Raw genomic sequence first — 19,346 nt, forward strand, 5'->3', positions numbered from 1 at the left:
CCAATAGGGGAGGGTCTGGGTGGGCATTTCACCGCAGTGGCGGCTCTGGTGCGGGACGTAGACCCCACTCCACCTTAGTCTTGGCCCACTTAGGTGGCGCCTCTGGAGCGGCAACCCTCACCACCGACCCCAAACTAGGGACCAATACAGCTAGCCCCGAATAGGAGGGAGACTCTGGCGGCGCCGGACTGACGGGCGGCTCTCTTCCTTGGCCGAGGCACCGGATGCACTGGGCGCTGGGCACACTGGAGGTCTTGAGCAACGAGCCTGCACAACCTGTCCTGGCTGGATACCCCCTGTAGCCCGGCAAGTGCAGAGAGTTGGAACAGGCTGCACTGGGCTGTGCTGGCGAACCGTGACACCGTGCGTAGGGCTGGTGCCGTATAACCCAGGCCGAGGAGACGCACTGGAGACGCACTGGAGACCAGATGCTCTGAGCCGGCATCATCGCTCCTGGCTCGATGCCCACTCTAGGCCGGCCGATTCAAGGAGCTGCGATGTAGCGCACCGGGCTATGCGTGCGCACTGGGGACACTGTGCGCTTCACCGCATAACACGGTGCCTGCCCAGTCACTCTCTCGCCACGGTAAGCACGGGGAGTTGGCTCAGGTCTCCTACCTGACTCCGCCAATCTCCCCGTGTGCCCCCCCCAAAGAAAATTATGGGGCTGCCTCTCGTGCACGTTACCTCGTAGTGTCTGACTGGCAGAAAACAACTACCCACAAACACAGGTGGTAACAGGCTACCTAAGTATGGTTCTCAATCAGAGACAGCAGTCAATCGTTGTCTCTGATTGAGAACCATACTTAGGTAGCCTGTTACCACCTGTGTTTGTGGGTAGTTGTTTTCTGTTTTTGTGTCTGCACCAGACAGAACTGTTTCGGTTGTTCTCGTTGTTGTTTTGTTAATCAGTGTTCAATTCATAAATAAAGATGAACACGTACCACGCTGCGCCTTGGTCATCACCTTCTTCCACCAACAGCCGTTACAGAGAACATGCAGTTAGCTACTTGGTGTTTTCATAGGTGATGTACAGTAGGGTTGGATGATATACTTAACACCTGTGTATTTCGAAATAACCCAGGTAGGATTTTCAATACCGTCAATATAATTTAAACATTAGCCGGCATGCTAAAGGTAGCTAACGCCAATTAGTGCTAGATATGAGAATCTGTGTACCGCTCAACCCCGATGTATAGTATTTAATTTTGTTGTTTGTTTGTTTTGGCCAGTACCCCATGGACAAAAACAAAGGTGTGAAGATCCCTGTCCAGCTCCGTGTCAACATGTGGCTGGGGCTCTCTGCCCACGAGAAGAAGTTCAACAGCTTCTCAGAGGGAACCTTCAGTGTGTTCGCAGAAATGGTATTATTGTTATTCACATGGGTTTTGTGGCAATGCTTTGTTTTGGTTGGTATTTTACCTGGTCTTTACTATGCTGACAAAATCTCTTTTCTCTCACCCCCTCTTTCTCGCTCTCCCTTTTCACCCTCAGTATGAGAACCAGGCCCAGGTGTTTGGGAAGTGGGGCACCACAGGGTTGGTGTGCCGGCATAAGTTCTCTGACGTGACGGGGAAGGTGAAGCTGAAACAAGAGCGCTTCATGCCCCCCAGGGCGTGGGAGTGGGAAGGCGAGTGGTTCGTCGACCCCGAGAGAGGGTGAGAGTGACCTGTTGGCATGCTTAAACACACCCACGAACACATAAACACTCATACTCACTCACACACTCATACTTATACTCATATCCACACACACTCACACAAACTAACTCAGACACACACACACACACACGCAGACGTTTGTGGACCCTGATAGATGGTGAGCGGTAGAGCTCTAGCGCTATAAATAACTGAATTTAAGTAGAAACTTCCTGTTTTCATTGTTTGTTTTCAGTAGTTTACATTTCAGTTGGACTACCCCACCCAGACAAATCTAGCTTGGTCTGGCATTGCCTGTGCTTGTGGTTAGGGAATCATCCTCTTTCCGTCTCTATAGATGTGCAGGGAGTCATAGTACTGTGAGTACACAATAGTCCCACTTCCACCTCATCCACCCCACCTAATTCCTCATTGTTTGCCTCTGAGTCAGGAGTGCGCAACACCAGCCCCCTTCATAGTACTCCTATAGAAACACTTCCCCAGACAGTTATCTCATTGATTTGGTTGATTTGACCTTTCCCCAGACACAGTTACCTCATTGATTTGGCTGATTTGACCTTTCCCCAGACACAGTTATCTCATTGATTTGGTTGATTTGACCTTTTTCCAGACATTTCTTCAGTGGTTCTGTAATCCCACCTTCTTTCCACTAGAGCTGAGCATTCCTGGACTAAACTCCAGCTGCCAGTACTCTATAGTTTAGTGGGATCAAGCCCGCTATTTGTGATGTGTATGTCTGTGTTTGGTTTTACTATCCTTGTGGGGACCAGAAGTTGTGTTGGTTCATTTCTTTACTATCAAATGAGGAGAGACAAACTTATCAGACAAGTCAGAGTTATACTTAAATCTTCAATAGTGAGAGCTTTTCAATAGCGATGACTTGTCGACGAATCACCATTTCTAATGATCCGCTGAGAGCGGCGAGACAAAAGTACAAAGGTATTTTATAGCCAAGATACACCCCTTTCGACCTACATGACGAACAGATACATAGAAGGGGTCACAAGGTTAAGATTTGTATGAAAGATACCTATAATACATAGCAGACAGTATCTGCTGTGTCAACAGTTTTCATTGTATAGACCAGTGTCTGTCCCTCCGACTCCGAACTGGAACCATCTCTCTCTGGTACGGTATAGAACAGAAACATTAACTCATGCTCTGGAATGTTCTTTAGGTTTTATCACCCAAAGACATCGTAAATCTCCTGTCAGTATTATCTCCCAGACGCCCATCCTCAGTAGGACACACACACAATAGTTATAAGAATACTCTATTCTGCCGAATAAAACAACCATTTGATGCAATAAAAGTATTATAACATAGTCTTGCAATTTTTCTCTAGACAAAGTCCTCACAGGGATAGTAAAACCAGGAACATTTTGACAAGTGGGGACATTTCACCGGTCCCCACAAGGAAAAATGCTATTTTAGGCTTCTAGGTTAGGTTTAAGGGTTAGGGTTACAATTAGGGTTAGGTTTAGGGGTTAGGGTTAGGGTTTGGGTTAGGGGTTACGGGTAGGGGTTAAGGAAAATAGGATTTTGAATGGGAATCAATTGTTTGGTCCCCACAAGGATAGTCAAACAAACGTGTGTGTCTGTGTGATTCAGCCTGCTAACGGAAGCAGACGCGGGGCACACAGAGTTCACAGACGAGGTCTTCCAGAACGAGACGCGTTTCATTGGCGGGGAGTGGAAGCCTGCTGCCGACCCCTTCACAGACGTGGTGAGACAGAGCAAGACACACACACTATTGCTAGAGACAACCCTGTCGCCTGCAACTCAGACCCCTCTATCTACAAGAGGGAAGAGATATGTAACACTGAGAAGTTAAGCTGACCCCTCAGTGTTACATTAATTCTCCTTCTGGGATGAAATTGTATGTTCTCTTTTTCTTACGAAAAGAGGCCAACGAAACTGAAGCCATTTCGTCTGTTTCCCTTGCAATTTGATCTCATAGACTACGTAGCGACAGGTGCTCATCCCTGGATTCATTTTATGCACATATCACTCACTGTCATGTTTTAAGTCAGGTTTCCCTTGTCAAGAGAGCTGCATATAGCCTGCGTACCATTCCACTTTTTGTCTCTCCTTGTCATACCAAGAATTGTATCTAAAAAATCTAATAAAAGTTTCTTTATAACAGTAACCTGGCCGAATGTCCAGTTTGGCATATGACACAGAGTACAAGGAATGAAGACAGGTCTGGATTTCAGGCTAACCTTGATGTTTTCAAACTGTGACGCCTATTGTTTCGATGTCGGGGAGTTTACACAGCCAGCTACCTTTTTCCACGATGGTGCTTGTTTCAGTGAATCCCATAAATATAGAGGCTTAGTTAAATACTTGATAGGAGACTGGAAACCAACGTGAATCAACCCCTCCCCACACAGAATACCCAGAGGGGAAAATAGAGTGCTACGTCCCTACTTTTATAAACAGTGTGTTTCTGTATTGTTTTGATGTTGTAATGTGGTGTCATTGTCACATGTTGATATACAGCCACTGTGTAATGTCGGAAGTGACTGACTGTGACTGTTCTGTGTAGAATGGACAGAAATGCCAGAGTCCAGGGGAGATAGAGTGTCCTGCTGGCTGGAAGTGGGAGGATGACTGGAGCTTCGACAGCAACAGGGCTGTGGATGAGAAAGGTAAAGAAGCACTGGAATTATTCTCCTTCATATCCATAACCCAAATGCTAACACTGGGATTGATTGTATGGTGTACTGCTGTATACTTGTTTCAATCAATCAAATAATCAATATCGTTTAAGGATTCCATTATATATGTGGAACAATATGGCACTGTATAGTATACAATTTAATTGATAAACCTCTTCTGTACTGTATTTTGACTTTACCTATTATAACCAATATGATACTACAGTATAAAGCTGAATGTCCTCTGACTCTGTATACCGTTTGTCACTGTGTGTGTTGTATACCAGGTTGGGAGTATGGCGTCACCATTCCCCCCGATGACAAGCCCAAGTCCTGGGGAGCAGCAGAGAAGATGTACCACATCCACCGCAGGAAGAGACTCTTACGACCACGCAGGAAAATAGCAGACACTAAAGCAGCACCTGAGGTGAGCGGAGGAGGAAGAAGATAAGTGGAGGAGGGGGAGGGAGGGAGAAGGAAGAGGAGGAGGAGAAGGAAGAGGAGGAGGAAGTGAAGGAGGAGAAGGAAGAGGAGGAGGAAGTGAAGGAGGATAAGGAAGAGGAGGAGGAAGTGAAGGAGGAGAAGGAAGAGGAGGAGGGGAAGGAGGAGAAGGAAGATGAGGAGGTAAGGTAGGAAGAGCAGGAAGAGGAGGAGGGTAGGAGGAGGAGAAGGAGGAAGGGAAGGGAGGAGGAGAAGAAGGGAAAGGAGGATGGAGGAGAAGGAAGCGGTTATAGAAGAAGAGAGGAGGAAAATGTTTAGTGTGCAGGGTAGAGTGGAAGCATGTGTGTGTCTATGTCAATTTCGAGGGCTAAAGTTCTAGTTCTTACACACTGTCCACTGCCTCTCCGTTGACCCTACAGAGGCGGGATCCCGGCGAAGGCTGGGAATACTCGTCCTTGATTGGCTGGAAGTTCCACAGGAAGGAGCGTTCGTCTGACACATTCCGCCGTCGCCGCTGGAGACGCAAGATGGCTCCGTCAGATGGGATAGGAGCTTCAGCCATCTTCAGGTTGGAGGGGGCGCTGGTTCGTAACTTCTTCTGAGTTCAAAAACAATTACACAGGAAGGCTACACAGGAAGGCTAGACTTAAACTAGATTCATACCACACATCAAAGTACATCAAAAGTGCTTCATTTGACAAATGTGGTTTTTTTCACCCGCAGAAGATTGACTATCAATCATCAATTTTGTTGCTATCCCAGCTGTGTGACTGGGTTGTGGAAATAAATAAAATACTACTTTAGCTACAAAGTGTTAGGTTCTAGTTAAACAGAGTAAAAAACTCACGCACGTTTATTAAAGTTCAAACCGAGTTTATTCACCCACTGGGTCATACAGCTGCATAAGACAAGGAACATATTCACACAAGCACGGATATTTAACCATTTCTCCTATGCTGAGTCCCTTGTTACACATCCGAACAGCCAATACACCTCTGTTGCTATCAAGAAGATTAGTGATATATGTTCTTCCTCACTTCATCTAACCTGACCTCTGTCCCAAAGGACTCACTCCTCCCCAACTCACTGCTGTCATGTTGACTTGTAACCAGACTATGTCTCTTCTCCCATAGGATCCCTGATGGCTAACAATAACATATCCTGACAGAATGTAAACGTTATACATTCCCCTCTCTCACTCAGTGACATAAATACGTGTATTTCATATCTAAAAGTCAGAACCCATCAGAAGGCTTTGGGAAACCCAGTCCATGAAAATACAACGGAATTTGGCCAAGTGCCTTTCAGTGTGTTATCTTGATTATAATATCCTCTCATTATTCTCCTCCATCTGCCCCTTCCTGCCCAGTGATCCTGGTTGGCAAAGCACTCAAAGGCACGGATTAGACCAGCGTTGACTCATGCCCTATTTATTTCAAATCAAATCAAATTTTATTCACAGTGTTGTGCTGTTTGTGCTGCCGTACCATCCAGAAACAAACCCAAACTCCTAGTCCCTGGACACTTATGGAGATTCAAGAGGATTGGATAGATTTAAGCAATATCGTTATAGCTCCAGCAGGCTCCAACAGTCTCTAATGAAGGCATTGCTAGTTCTGTTCTGAACTGGTCTCTCTGGCTGTGTTTACACAGGGAGCCCAATTCTGATCGCTTTCCCACTTATTGGCAAAAGAGCTGATCTGATTGGTCAAAAGACCAATTAGTGGGAAGAGATCAGACTGGGGATGTCTTTGTAAACTCAGCCTCTGTGTTTTGTCTACAGGGGGTAGATGTTGATGAGAAGGCCAGTAAGAAGGACGCAGCCAGACTGTTTGGTGCCAACACACCCACCGTTTCCTGTAATTTTGACCGTGAGTAACATTGACCCATGCCAGCTGATTGCAGACACTGATTAAGGGATTAAGGCTGTGGCCACACAGAGATAGATGAAAGAGTATGAAAAACACATATGCATTGGTCACAGTCCTGTTTGCCCATCAAAAAAGTAAACTAATTTACACATGTTGCATACGAGTTGCATACTTAACAAGATGGACAACATCAGCATTTATGTTGACCGATAGTCATTCATAATCTCCTTTGTTCGTGAAGGTATGACTCCACTAGAAAAAACACTGGGCCAAATGTTGTTGTTTTTTACGGACAATCTCTGTCTGGCCGCAGCATAAATGTTGATTTCTCCTCAGATTCCTCCACTCCACTGCCCTTCCTCTCAGGAAGTCTGGGCCCACACTTTTCAGATTACATTAAATCACTATCACTCTTTCTTCAGGGTCGTATATGTACCATCTGAGGGTGTATGTCTATCAGGCCAGGAATCTCATCGCCATGGACAGGGACAGCTTCTCAGGTGAGGAACATCATAAAATGTAGATAAATGGATAGCTCACTTTTTTAAAATTTTTTACTTACCAAGCGGGTTGTTACATCCATACCATTTGTTTGTTAGCTAGTTCTTCAGCACCGTCCACAATCTCCTGGCTAGTACTTTTGAAACATCTAAGCAATGCTAGTGGGAACAAACTGGGTTGTTTCCACTAACGTTGCATGGGGAAAGAGCGATGGAGGTGGAAGTGTAACCCGATCCTCACAGCAGTTGTAATTGAACCACTAGCTGATTTAAATCCGTTGATGACTGTGCTCTGGTCTCCTGCTTCAGATCCCTACGCCCATGTGTCCTTCCTCCATGTGAGTAAGACCACGGAGGTCATCAGGGCCACTCTGAACCCCACCTGGGACCAGACCCTCATCTTTAATGACATCGAGATCTATGGAGACCCCCAGACCATTGCACACAACCCCCCCAACGTGGTGCTGGAGCTCTACGACAGTGACCAGGTGGTATGTACCCTATCCTACCATCACTTACTCTACCAGTTGTAGTGTGTTAGCGACACTTACCAGCCGAGCACTGTACATACATGTGATACACTTATGTACATGTACAGTGCCTTGCGAAAGTATTCGGCCCCCTTGAACTTTGCGACATTTTGCCACATTTCAGGCTTCAAACATACATATATAAAACTGTATTTTTTTGTGAAGAATCAACAACAAGTGGGACACAATCATGAAGTGGAACGACATTTATTGGATATTTCAAACTTTTTTAACAAATCAAAAACTGAAAAATTGGGCATGCAAAATTATTCAGCCCCCTTAAGTTAATACTTTGTAGCGCCACCTTTTACTGCGATTACAGCTGTAAGTCGCTTGGGGTATGTCTCTATCAGTTTTGCACATCGAGAGACTGAATTTTCTTCCCATTCCTCCTTGCAAAACAGCTCGAGCTCAGTGAGGTTGAATGGAGAGCATTTGTGAACAGCAGTTTTCAGTTCTTTCCACAGATTCTCGATTGGATTCAGGTCTGGACTTTGACTTGGCCATTCTAACACCTGGATATGTTTATTTTTGAACCATTCCATTGTAGATTTTGCTTTATGTTTTGGATCATTGTCTTGTTGGAAGACAAATCTCCGTCCCAGTCGCAGGTCTTTTACAGACTCCATCAGGTTTTCTTCCAGAATGGTCCTGTATTTGGCTCCATCCATCTTGCCATCAATTTTAACCATCTTCCCTGTCCCTGCTGAAGAAAAGCAGGCCCAAACCATGATGCTGCCACCACCATGATTGACAGTGGGGATGGTGTGTTCAGGGTGATGAGCTGTGTTGCTTTTACGCCAAACATAACGTTTTGCATTGTTGCCAAAAAGTTAAATTTTGGTTTCATCTGACCAGAGCACCTTCTTCCACATGTTTGGTGTGTCTCCCAGGTGGCTTGTGGCACTTTTTATGGATATCTTTAAGAAATGGCTTTCTTCTTGCCACTCTTCCATAAAGGCCAGATTTGTGCAATATACGACTGATTGTTGTCCTATGGACAGAGTCTCCCACCTCAGCTGTAGATCTCTGCAGTTCATCCAGAGTGATCATGGGCCTCTTGGCTGCATCTCTGATCAGTCTTCTCCTTGTATGAGCTGAAAGTTTAGAGGGACGGCCAGGTCTTGGTAGATTTGCAGTGGTCTGATACTCCTTCCATTTCAATATTATCGCTTGCACAGTGCTCCTTGGGATGTTTAAAGCTTGGGAAAAAAATTTGTATCCAAATCCGGCTTTAAACTTCTTCACAACAGTATCTCGGACCTGCCTGGTGTGTTCCTTGTTCTTCATGATGCTCTCTGCGCTTTTAACGGACCTCTGAGACTATCACAGTGCAGGTGCATTTATACGGAGACTTGATTACACACAGTTGGATTGTATTTATCATGATTAGTCATTTAGGTCAACATTGGATCATTCAGAGATCCTCACTGAACTTCTGGAGAGAGTTTGCTGCACTGAAAGTAAAGGGGCTGAATAATTTTGCACGCCCAATTTTTCAGTTTTTGATTTGTTAAAAAACGTTTGAAATATCCAATAAATGTCGTTCCACTTCATGATTGTGTCCCACTTGTTGTTGATTCTTCACAAAAAAATACAGTTTTATATCTTTATGTTTGAAGCCTGAAATGTGGCAAAAGGTCGCAAAGTTCAAGGGGGCCGAATACTTTCGCAAGGCACTGTATGTGGTCAATGTGTGCGACCACCACGAAGTACATTTCAATAAATCCTGTGAGTCCGAGTCAAGTCAATACATTACACTCTCCAATTTCCATCCACTACCTGTTCACCTGGACTTATTCACCTGTGCCCTGTTAAAACTTCTTAAGGATCGGCATTCAGTCAACAGGACAGTTGTAAATCATGCAGTACGTTACGTCAAGATCGCAGATTTTAGAGAAACAACAAATGTCGGTACATAAGTGTCTTATATCGGCTGAAAGCTTCAATTATTGTTCATGTAACTGCACTATCCAATTTACGGTAGTTATTACTGTGACAAAATGCCATGCTATTGTTTTATGAGAGCTCCTAACAGCAAAACACTTTTTTCACTGCGATAGGTTTGATAAATTCACCTCTGAAGGTGACGTGCACTTAAATCAGAGCAAGATTTCAGAATGTATCATCCAAAGGGTCCCAGAGATAACATGAAGTGTCGTTTTGTTAGATAAAATCCTTTTTCATATCCTAAAAAGGTTCCAAATAGCATGCATGATCGATTTTGTATTTCCACTCGTTCAATTTGCAAAGAAAGGAATCTGTGAAAATCTCATCCTAAATGTTGTTTCAACCAGCCAAATCACATTTGTATGTATTCCTCAGAGATCCTAGAAGGTAACAAGACTTCACTATATCATTAGGGGTGTAGTGTATCCTATAGAACACCATATTTGGTCAGAGCGAAGCCTTCATGGCACGCCGATGACGTGGGCGGTCATCACTTGAACGACTGTATCTTTGTCAAATAAGCACCAATCGGGGTCAAACAAAGCTAGCTAGATAGCCAATGAGCTGGGATTTACGGGAATATCCGGAAACCATGTATGTGTCGTAAAATGTAGCTACTAACCTTGTACATACAGCATGCCTTCTCATTTTAGAAAAAATGATACGGATATTATTTTGTTGTTTTTTCAAATGTTGAACTTATAATATGGCTACTAATACTTAGAAAGCTACATTAAAGTCCAAGTATACAGATTTGACGATATTCTTGCAGAAATGTTTTATATGAATGCGAATGTTTCCTTCACGATTTGCCCAAATGTACCTGGGGACTTCACACTAAAAGTATTGTAGTTCAAGTTTTTGATACTTCAAGTTTTCCATCTGAAACTTTGCACATACACTGCTGCCATCCTGTAGACACTATCGGAATTACAACCAGAGTGATGGCTAGAGCTGTGACCTTTCTCTTGCATTTCAAAGATGGTGGTAGAAAAAAACAGTTTTTTTCTTTGTATTTTCTTCTACCAAAACTAGTGAGTTAAATTCTCCTACATTCAATTCACATTTCCTCAAATGTCAGTGTTTTCTTTCAAATGGTCACAAGAAAATGCATATCCTTGCTTCAGGGTCTGAGCTTCAGGCAGTTAGATTTGGGTATGTCATTTAGGAGAAAATTGAAAAAAAAGGGGCTATCCCTCTCCAGCCCTGTCTATTTCAACAGTGTTCTTAGTGTCTAAGAATATTTCGATACCATTGTTTTTGACTAGTGCAAGCAGTTGATACTTATCTAGTTATCTGTTATTATTTTTCTTTTAGGCATGTATGTTGGAAGTATCTGTCCTTGTAGACAAAAAAGAATTTTGTGTTTTTCTTTACTTGTACTATTAGCTAGTTATTTTTTAAGGTTTTACTTGAAATTATCTGGATATGTAGATGTTTTGCCTACTTTAGTTGAATGCACTGATTGCAAGTTGCTCTGAAAAAGAGTGTCTGCTAAATGTACTAAAATGTAGATGCTACATATCCCTGTGCTGTGTCCGACTCTCAGGGTAAAGACGAGGCCATGGGTCGCTGTACGTGCCCCCCTGTGGTGAAGCTGAACCTCGGCACAGTGGTCTCCCCCAAACTGCTGTGGTTCCCCGTCACCAAGAAAGGCCGCAGCGCAGGAGAGATGCTGGTGGCTGCTGAGCTATTGCTGAAAGACAAGGTAAAGTACTACCCAGCTAGCACACAATGTTCTGAGAACCATATGTTTCTTAGAGCTTCATGGTCCTATGTTTATTTTGCATACGACCTTCCCGAAACTTTCTGGGAATGGTGCTGGATAGTTGCTTGGCCTTGGAACATTCTCAGCACATTTAAGGAACCTGACAAAACACTTTATTTTCTTGGAATTTCATTACTTTAACAGAATGTTTCCAAAAGTTCAAAGACGGTTACATTCAATTAAAATGCTGGTAATGTTCTAGGAACGTTCTCCAATTTGTTTGACATTGGAATGTTCTGCAATATTTCTGAGAACGTTAAGAATCAACAATTCTTCTGTGGGAATTTCAGTACTTCAGAATAACTTTTCTTACAGGTTTACTCATGGTTCTATTTAAAGTCATGTTGTCAAATTGTTCGGAGAACATTAAGAAAACGTTTGTTTGTAACGCTCAGAGAAGGTTTTTAGAATGTATGTTAAAAACATATACATTCCGTTCTTCTCAGCATCAACAAAACTCTCTCTATCCTCTGTCTTGTTAAGTGTGTTCAGGTGTGTTGGCCGTGCCCACTAATTGGCCACACCTGATCTTAATGTGTACTTGTTTACTTTGAAATGGGGTCTGTTTGTAGACTAAAATGAACGTCTTTGTATGAGTTTGAAAGAATTTGGCATGCTAGCTCCAACCTGGTGGTACAGTGGGATAATTCCATGAATAGAGAACAGAAGCTCATAGGGTTGCATCTCACTGATGCTGTGCCACAATAAATGCATGATTAATGCCTAAGCAAATTCATTTTCATGTGTCCTATCTGTGCTTGGAGTTCAAAACATTTAACCCAAACTAAGCTAGCAGTTTTATTAAAAGTCTCAGAAGGTTTTTTAATTGTCTTCAAATAACCTAGAATTTCCATTCTCTGAAAGTTTTGAAAACTGCCAGGGAAACTTTCAGAGAACCATAATAAAACATTCTCAGAACCTCCCTGCAACTTAAAAATGTGCGTTCCTAGAACAGGTGAAATTTTCACTTATATTCTAAGAACGTGGCTTCTCTTATGGCTTCTCTACCAGAACAAAAGTGAAACCAAAGAAGTACATTCCCACAACTTCCAATGAAGCAAATATGCTAGCTGGGTAGTGCCCAGTGTTGCAGTGTTGTTAAGGTGAAAGTTGCGCCTAACCACAGATCTAGGAACAGGTTTCTTGACCCTTAACCTCACGCGCCAGGCGGGTGGAAAATATCTGACTGTGTGTCAGTGGTTGATGCAACTTCCACCAACTCCAGTCCAGGTCGAGTTACTGTAGAGTACTTTTTTTGTGAAAATCACGATTTATAATACATTTAATTGATTGATTGATGTTTATTACGTTTAGGCCAATGAGAGTGACTTGCCCCTGGTGCCCCCCAGACGAGGAGCGACACTCTACATGGTTCCCCAGGGAATCAGGCCTGTCGTACAGCTTACCGCCATAGAGGTTAGGCCTCTGGCAGCCCGTAACACCATCACATACACACACACACACACACACACACACACACACACACACACACACTCACATGCACGCTTGCGCATGCATGAACTCCTACACACACAACACAGACATGAACACACACACACACACACACACAAGTACACATTCACACACATAAAGAAACACACACATTCTCCTGCGTGCGTGTGTGTGTACATGCACATTCTTGCTCGTGTGTGTGTGTGTTGTGTCCTAGATCTTAGCCTGGGGTCTGAGGAACATGAAGACCTACCAGTTGGCCACAGTCACCTCTCCCAGTCTCATGGTGGAGTGTGGGGGCGAGGTCGTCCAGACGGCCGTCATCAAGAACATCAAGAAGAACCCCAACTTCCCCGGATCTGTCCTCTTCTTTAAAGTGGTACTGCAACTTCCCTTCAAACTCAGTGTACTGTATAACAGTTCTCTCCATGAGATATACTATTAATATCAGGGACTGGAAGGAGAAGACAAATGCTCTCGATGCCAACAAAGTGACTGAATGAACGTGACATGAATGTACTATATTTTAGTGGTATTTACTGGTATTTTAACTGTACACCATACGTACTATAGTTTTGTATCCAAGGTGATACTTAACTAGTTTGGTCTCAGATATGTTTGTGTTTGACATTGACAATAGGAGCTGGCAAGACAACACAAACAGGTCTAGGACTAGGCTAATCTTTAACTTCTTGGCGCTACCCATCCCGTTAGCGGGATCATTTTCGACAGCAACCTCTGAATAGCATATAATATTAATAATAATATTACTAAAAAATATTCATATTCATGAAATCACAAGTGCAATATTGCAAAACACAGCTTAGCCTTCCACCAGTCGTCTCAGATTTTGAAATTATGCTTTACAGCAAAAGCAATCCAAGCGTTTGTGTAAGTTTATCGATAGCATAGCATAACATCATGTACACTTAGCATCAGGAAGCTTGGTCACGAAAATCAGAAAAGCAATCAAATTAATCATTTACCTTTGATGATCTTCGGATGTTTTCACTCACGAGACTCTGTTACACAACAAATGTTCCTTTTGTTCCATAAAGATTATTTTTATACCCAAAACACCGATGTTTGTTTGTCGCGTTATGTTCAGAAATCCACAGGAAAGAGCGGTCACGACAACGCAGACGTATATTCCAAATAATATCCATAATGTCCACAGAAACATGTCAAACATTTTTATAATCAATCCTCATGTTGTTTTTAAAATATATATTAGATAATATATCAACCGAGTGTGTAGGTTTTTCAATAACAGTGGGAGAAACAATGGCGGCTTTACTCAGTTGCGCAAAAACTCACTCTGAGAGCCCCCACCTATCCACTTACGCAATGTGATCCTTCACGATAATTTTTCAAAATAAAAGCCTGAAACTGTCTAAAGACTGTTGACACTTTAGGGAAGCCATAGAAAAAGGAATCTGGTTGATATCCCTTTGAATGGAGGATAGGCTTGCATAGGAACAGAGAGCTTTCAAAATAAGAGGCTCTTCCTGATTGGATTTTCCTCAGGCTTTCGCCTGCAATATCAGTTCTGTTATATTCACAGACAATATTTTGACAGTTTTGGAAACTTTAGAGTGTGTTCTATCCTAATCTGACAATTATATGCATATTCTAGTTTCTGGGGCTGAGAAATAGGAAGTTTCAAATGGGTACGTTTTTTAGCCAAAAACAAAAATACTGCCCCCTACAAGCAAAAGGTTAAAGCTGAAATCCACGAAAGGCTTCACTGGTCTCCTCGCAGGTTGACGTTTATTGTCCTGGAGGCAGAACTGTGTAATTTCCCCTTAGATAGGAAAGGGAATTCAACTGAAATGTGTCTTCCGCATTTAATCCCACCCCTCTGAATCAGAGAGGTGCATAGGGCTGCCTTAATTGATATCCACGTCTTCGGCACCTGGGGAACAGTGGATTAACTGCCTTGCTCAGGGGCAGAATAACAGATTTTTACCTTGTCAGCTCGGGGATTCGATCCAGCAACCTTTCAGCAAGCTGCAAAGTCAAAATTGGCTCTATTGTAAAAATAGGTTAGGGTTAGGCATTAAGGTTAGCAGTGTGGTTAATGTTAAGGTTAGGTTTAAAATGAGATTTTATGACCTTTGTGACTGTGCCAGCTAGTGACCACGCTGCAGAGCTGCCTCCAGAAAATGATTCATGACAAAAAATGCTAACCTGCGTTCGCCCCAGGCACATTTGTTAATGTTTTTGTAACAGAGGAGATGAGCATCAATCATCATGGTAATTTTTTTTTATCCTAGTGCGTACTCTGATGTTCTATCATTCCTGCAATGATGTCAGAACCAAGTAAACAGCATTCGTTCCTTGAAATAATGTCTTTGTTGTTGTAATATCTCAAACGGACGTGGAATTATCACCACTACAGATTCCAGCTTTAAGGACCCCAATTTTTTATGCATTTTCCATCCCAATGAAAAATTACTTAGGTTGAAATGTTTGACAACCATTAAGATAAACCAGTTGAAATGTCTCTGCATTTAAGCTGATTGATATTATGCTTTCTGTTTAATTGATTGATTGTCTTCGATTCGATCCTATAGTTCATGCACTAACTGTAAGTCGCTAAGACCGTCTGCTCAATGTCTAATATGGATATGTAAAATGTAGTTTCTGTATCACTGGTAACACTGAGTTGTCTGAGCCAGGTTAACACCCCCCCCCCCCCCCCCCCCCTACCCCCAGCTCCTACCCAAAGAGGAGATGTACACCCCTCCCATCGTTCTGAAGGTGATCGACCACCGGCCCTTCGGTAGGAAGCCCATTGTGGGCCAGTGTACCCTCTCCCTGGAGGAGTTCCGCTGTGACCCTTACGTCACCAATGCTGAGGTGGCCATGTCTTCCAAAGGTACACACATACAAACAGAACCACGTATGCACGCACACAAATACGCATGAACGTATCCACGAATGTGCACACAGATACACACACACACACACATCCACACACAACATTGCTAAAGTACTGTACTGTATGTGTCACATCTATTTACTACCCCCTTTCTTTTCTGTTGTGTATTATTGTAATAGTGGCCATGATGGCAGCAACTCAAGGAGACATCATCATTAACATGGAGGATAGGCCCATCCTTAATACTGAGGTAGCTACTGTAAAACTCAAAAAGGACTTTACAGTATTAGCTTGTGTAGTGTTGTTTTATCAGAAATGTACCAGCACTGTAGTCTGGGTGCCATGCTGTTTCTGCTGTCTTGTAAAAATAGCTTGGCATGACAAAGAGTGACAAAGAGTTGACAAGATGGTACAAACAGATCTGGGATCAGGCTAACGTGTTGTGTGGTTACACATTCTGATGGTTTTTATTCTGTTTTTCTTCTTAGCTCCACAAAGAGAAGGTGAGATTTTTCCTTTTTTTGAATACATATGATCAAGGACGGAAAGAATCAAGGATTTGACCGAGTCAAAATGTGCTGTTATTGAGGCTTATTGGAGTCTGCCTGTTTTGCAGGAGGAGGAGGCAGTTGACTGGTGGAGTAAGTTCTATGCCTCTGTGGGAGAGCACGAGAAGTGTGGGCCATACCTCAAAAAAGGATACGACACCCTAAAGGTACAGTGACAACGATCTACCACTTCTGTCTCTGAGACTGAAAGGTTTGAGTTGACCTGGTTCTTTTTTGGAAGTCTCTTTTGTCTTACAATGGTCACAAGGATTGTTCATAGGACTTTTCCCATCAATATTTAACACCCACCTGGGTTTTACACGACAACCTGTATAATGGTGATGCTGTGAGAAATGTGTGTTTTCTTATATGATTGATGGTGTGAATTGTGTGTATCGTCTCAGGTGTATCAGGGTAGTACAATACAGCCAGGTCCCAAATGATTGACACCCTTGATTAGCTGTAAAGACTGTATACAAATACTGAGCTATATTGTATGCTTAAAGACATTGGTCAATGATATTATTTTATACTCATACAATTGATCAGAGAAAGAGATTTTGTTAACAATGTTTCTCTTATGGATGGCCCTCTTCAATTCAAACCACCGGTTTTCAATGGGGTTCAAGTCTGGAGACTGAAATGGTCATTGTAAAATGTTGATTTTGTGGTCAATTAAACATTTATTCGTGGATTTTGATGTGTGCTTGGGCTATTGTCTCGCTAGAAGATTTACTTGCAGCCAAATTTCAGCCTCCTGGCAGAGGAAACCAGGTTTTTGGCTAAAAATGTCCTGGTACTTGGTAAAGTTCATGATGCCGTTGACCTTAACAAGGGCCCCAGGACCAGTGGAAACAAAATAGCCACATAACATCAAAGATCCACCACCATATTTTACGGTTGCTATAAGGTTATTTTCTGCATACGCATCCTTCTTTCGATTCCAAATCCACCACTGGTGTACATGGCCAAAGAGCTTCAAGACCGGAGACTGAGGTGGCCATAGCAAGATGATGATTTCGTGGCCAAAGAGCTCTATTTTCATGTCATCTGACCATAGCACCGCCTGGAGTTTGCTAAATGTTATTGGCACTTGGATTGGAACCGTTGATATGGTCAGATGACATGGAAATAGAGCTCTTTGGCCACGAAATCATCATCTTGCTATGGCCATCTCAGTCTCCGGTCTTGAACCCCATTGAAAACCTGTGGTTTGACTTGAAGAGGGCCGTCCATAAGAGAAGGATATCAAGGATCTGGAAAGATTCTGTATGGAGGAATAGTCTAAGATCCCTCCCAATGTGTTCTCCAATGTTATAAAACATTTTTGAAAAAGGCTTAGGGTCCTTATCATTGTAAGGGGAGGGTGCTGGAGTATTGAAAACGGGTGCCAATAATTTTGACACATCTTTTTTAGATTTTTTTGTTTTTACTTGTTTAACAAAGTCTCTTTCACTGAGCAATTGTATTAGAATAAATAACAATATAGCTCAGTGTTTGTATTATTTATTTTATACGGTCTTTTTTTGTTTTCTTTATCAAGGGAGCCAATCATTTTGATTTGTGTGGGTCTGTGTCTGTCTGTGTATCTGTGTGTGTGTGTCTTAAGGTGTTTCAGGTTGTGTGATGTGTGTTTGTCCTCAACATATTAAGATATGTGTCCTCATATGCATAACAGTGTGATGTGTGTGTTTTGCCAGGTGTATGAAGGGGAGCTGGAGGAGGTCCCAGATTTCCGAGGGCTGACAGATTTCTGTAAAACGTTCCGACTGCAGCGGGGGAAGACTGAGGATGAGGACGACGACCCCTCAGTGGTCGGAGAGTTCAAGGTGATCACAGACCTCTTTTTCTTTTAGGAATGTATGATCCTTCATGCATACACGTCATCCTGTTAAGATATATTTTCAAGGGAGTTCTGTCCAGAGCCTGTTTTCAATAACAAGGAGACATGGATTGGGGGCCTTTTAAAGCCCTGTACATACAGCTGGTGGGGGGGAAAACAACATTATATAGAACCAATGGTAAAACGTCCTTATTTTCTCCACTTTATATGTGGACACCAGCCCAAGTATTGACACCTAGCCTGACTTTTGACCCCTGACCCTGCTGGTGTCTCCTGTGCTGTAGGGCTCGTTCCGGGTGTACCCCCTATCTGATGACCCAGGGGTGCCAGCCCCACCACGCCAGTTCAGAGAGCTGCCTGAGAGTGGGTTGCAGGAGTGCCTGGTCAGGATCTACGTGGTGCGATGCATGGACCTGCAGCCTAAAGACAACAACGGCATGGTGAGTGGACGCCAAACACAGTCTTAGAGACTCTACACACTGAGAACACTTCCAAGGTGATCCTGGATCAGGCTTATGTCAAAAGCTGAATTAATTTCAATTTTCAGCTGAGTGTTTTTGCAGCGCATATACATACGTTTGCCCCTCCCCCTCACCAACCAACAGTTCTCATTAAAATAGATGACTTATATAGACTTTTCCCACACAAACACCATACCATATTTCAACATTTGTTTTTGTTTTTTAGTGTGACCCTTACATCAAGATCTCTTTGGGGAAGAAAACAAAAGATGACAGGGATGACTACACACCAAACACCCTCAATCCAGAGTTTGGCAGGTAAACATTTGTATTTAACCATATTTAAGTAGGCAAGTCAGTTAAGAACAAATTCTTATTTTACAATGATGGCCTACAGTAGTAGTTTTAACGAAAAACTTCACTTACAGAAAACGGTGAAAATGCCACTGAAACTGTTGAATGAATGAAGGACTTAATGAATGGATGGATGGATGGATGGATGGATGAATGAGTTATTATGAAATGTATCAAGTTGTTTCAGCCAAGTGAAATCAATGCACACAGAAGTGTACCTGACCAAGTTAACCTCTTCTCTTCCTCTTGTGTCAGGATGTTTGAGATGTCCTGTTTCCTCCCTCAAGACAAAGACCTGAAGATAGCCGTGTACGACTATGACTTGCTCAGTCGAGATGAGAAAGTGGGAGAGACGGTCATTGACCTGGAGAACAGACTCCTCTCCCGCTTCGGCGCCTACTGCGGCCTGCCGCAGTCCTACTGCAT

At 43.0% G+C, this 19,346-nt stretch overlaps 1 protein-coding gene across 3 annotated transcripts in view; it reads left to right on the forward strand.

Annotated features, from left to right (window-relative positions):
- Positions 1–19,346, forward strand: part of LOC109898474 (myoferlin) — a 54,032-nt gene that overhangs the window by 23,486 nt on the left and 11,200 nt on the right. For all 3 annotated transcript variants that reach the window (XM_031834111.1, XM_031834110.1, XM_031834112.1), the window contains 20 exons: positions 1,233–1,364; positions 1,495–1,658; positions 3,270–3,384; positions 4,207–4,309; positions 4,606–4,745; positions 5,179–5,343; positions 6,543–6,630; positions 7,053–7,130; positions 7,440–7,621; positions 11,160–11,318; positions 12,693–12,794; positions 13,048–13,209; positions 15,549–15,711; positions 15,894–15,964; positions 16,203–16,217; positions 16,331–16,429; positions 17,963–18,091; positions 18,390–18,545; positions 18,793–18,884; positions 19,176–19,346. In XM_031834111.1, coding sequence (XP_031689971.1) covers positions 1,233–1,364; positions 1,495–1,658; positions 3,270–3,384; positions 4,207–4,309; positions 4,606–4,745; positions 5,179–5,343; positions 6,543–6,630; positions 7,053–7,130; positions 7,440–7,621; positions 11,160–11,318; positions 12,693–12,794; positions 13,048–13,209; positions 15,549–15,711; positions 15,894–15,964; positions 16,203–16,217; positions 16,331–16,429; positions 17,963–18,091; positions 18,390–18,545; positions 18,793–18,884; positions 19,176–19,346 — 2,486 coding nt within the window. The remainder of the gene's footprint in view (positions 1–1,232; positions 1,365–1,494; positions 1,659–3,269; positions 3,385–4,206; positions 4,310–4,605; positions 4,746–5,178; positions 5,344–6,542; positions 6,631–7,052; positions 7,131–7,439; positions 7,622–11,159; positions 11,319–12,692; positions 12,795–13,047; positions 13,210–15,548; positions 15,712–15,893; positions 15,965–16,202; positions 16,218–16,330; positions 16,430–17,962; positions 18,092–18,389; positions 18,546–18,792; positions 18,885–19,175) is intronic.

Source organism: Oncorhynchus kisutch, linkage group LG10 (assembly GCF_002021735.2).
Source record: "Oncorhynchus kisutch isolate 150728-3 linkage group LG10, Okis_V2, whole genome shotgun sequence".
NCBI classification, from domain to species: domain Eukaryota; kingdom Metazoa; phylum Chordata; class Actinopteri; order Salmoniformes; family Salmonidae; genus Oncorhynchus; species Oncorhynchus kisutch.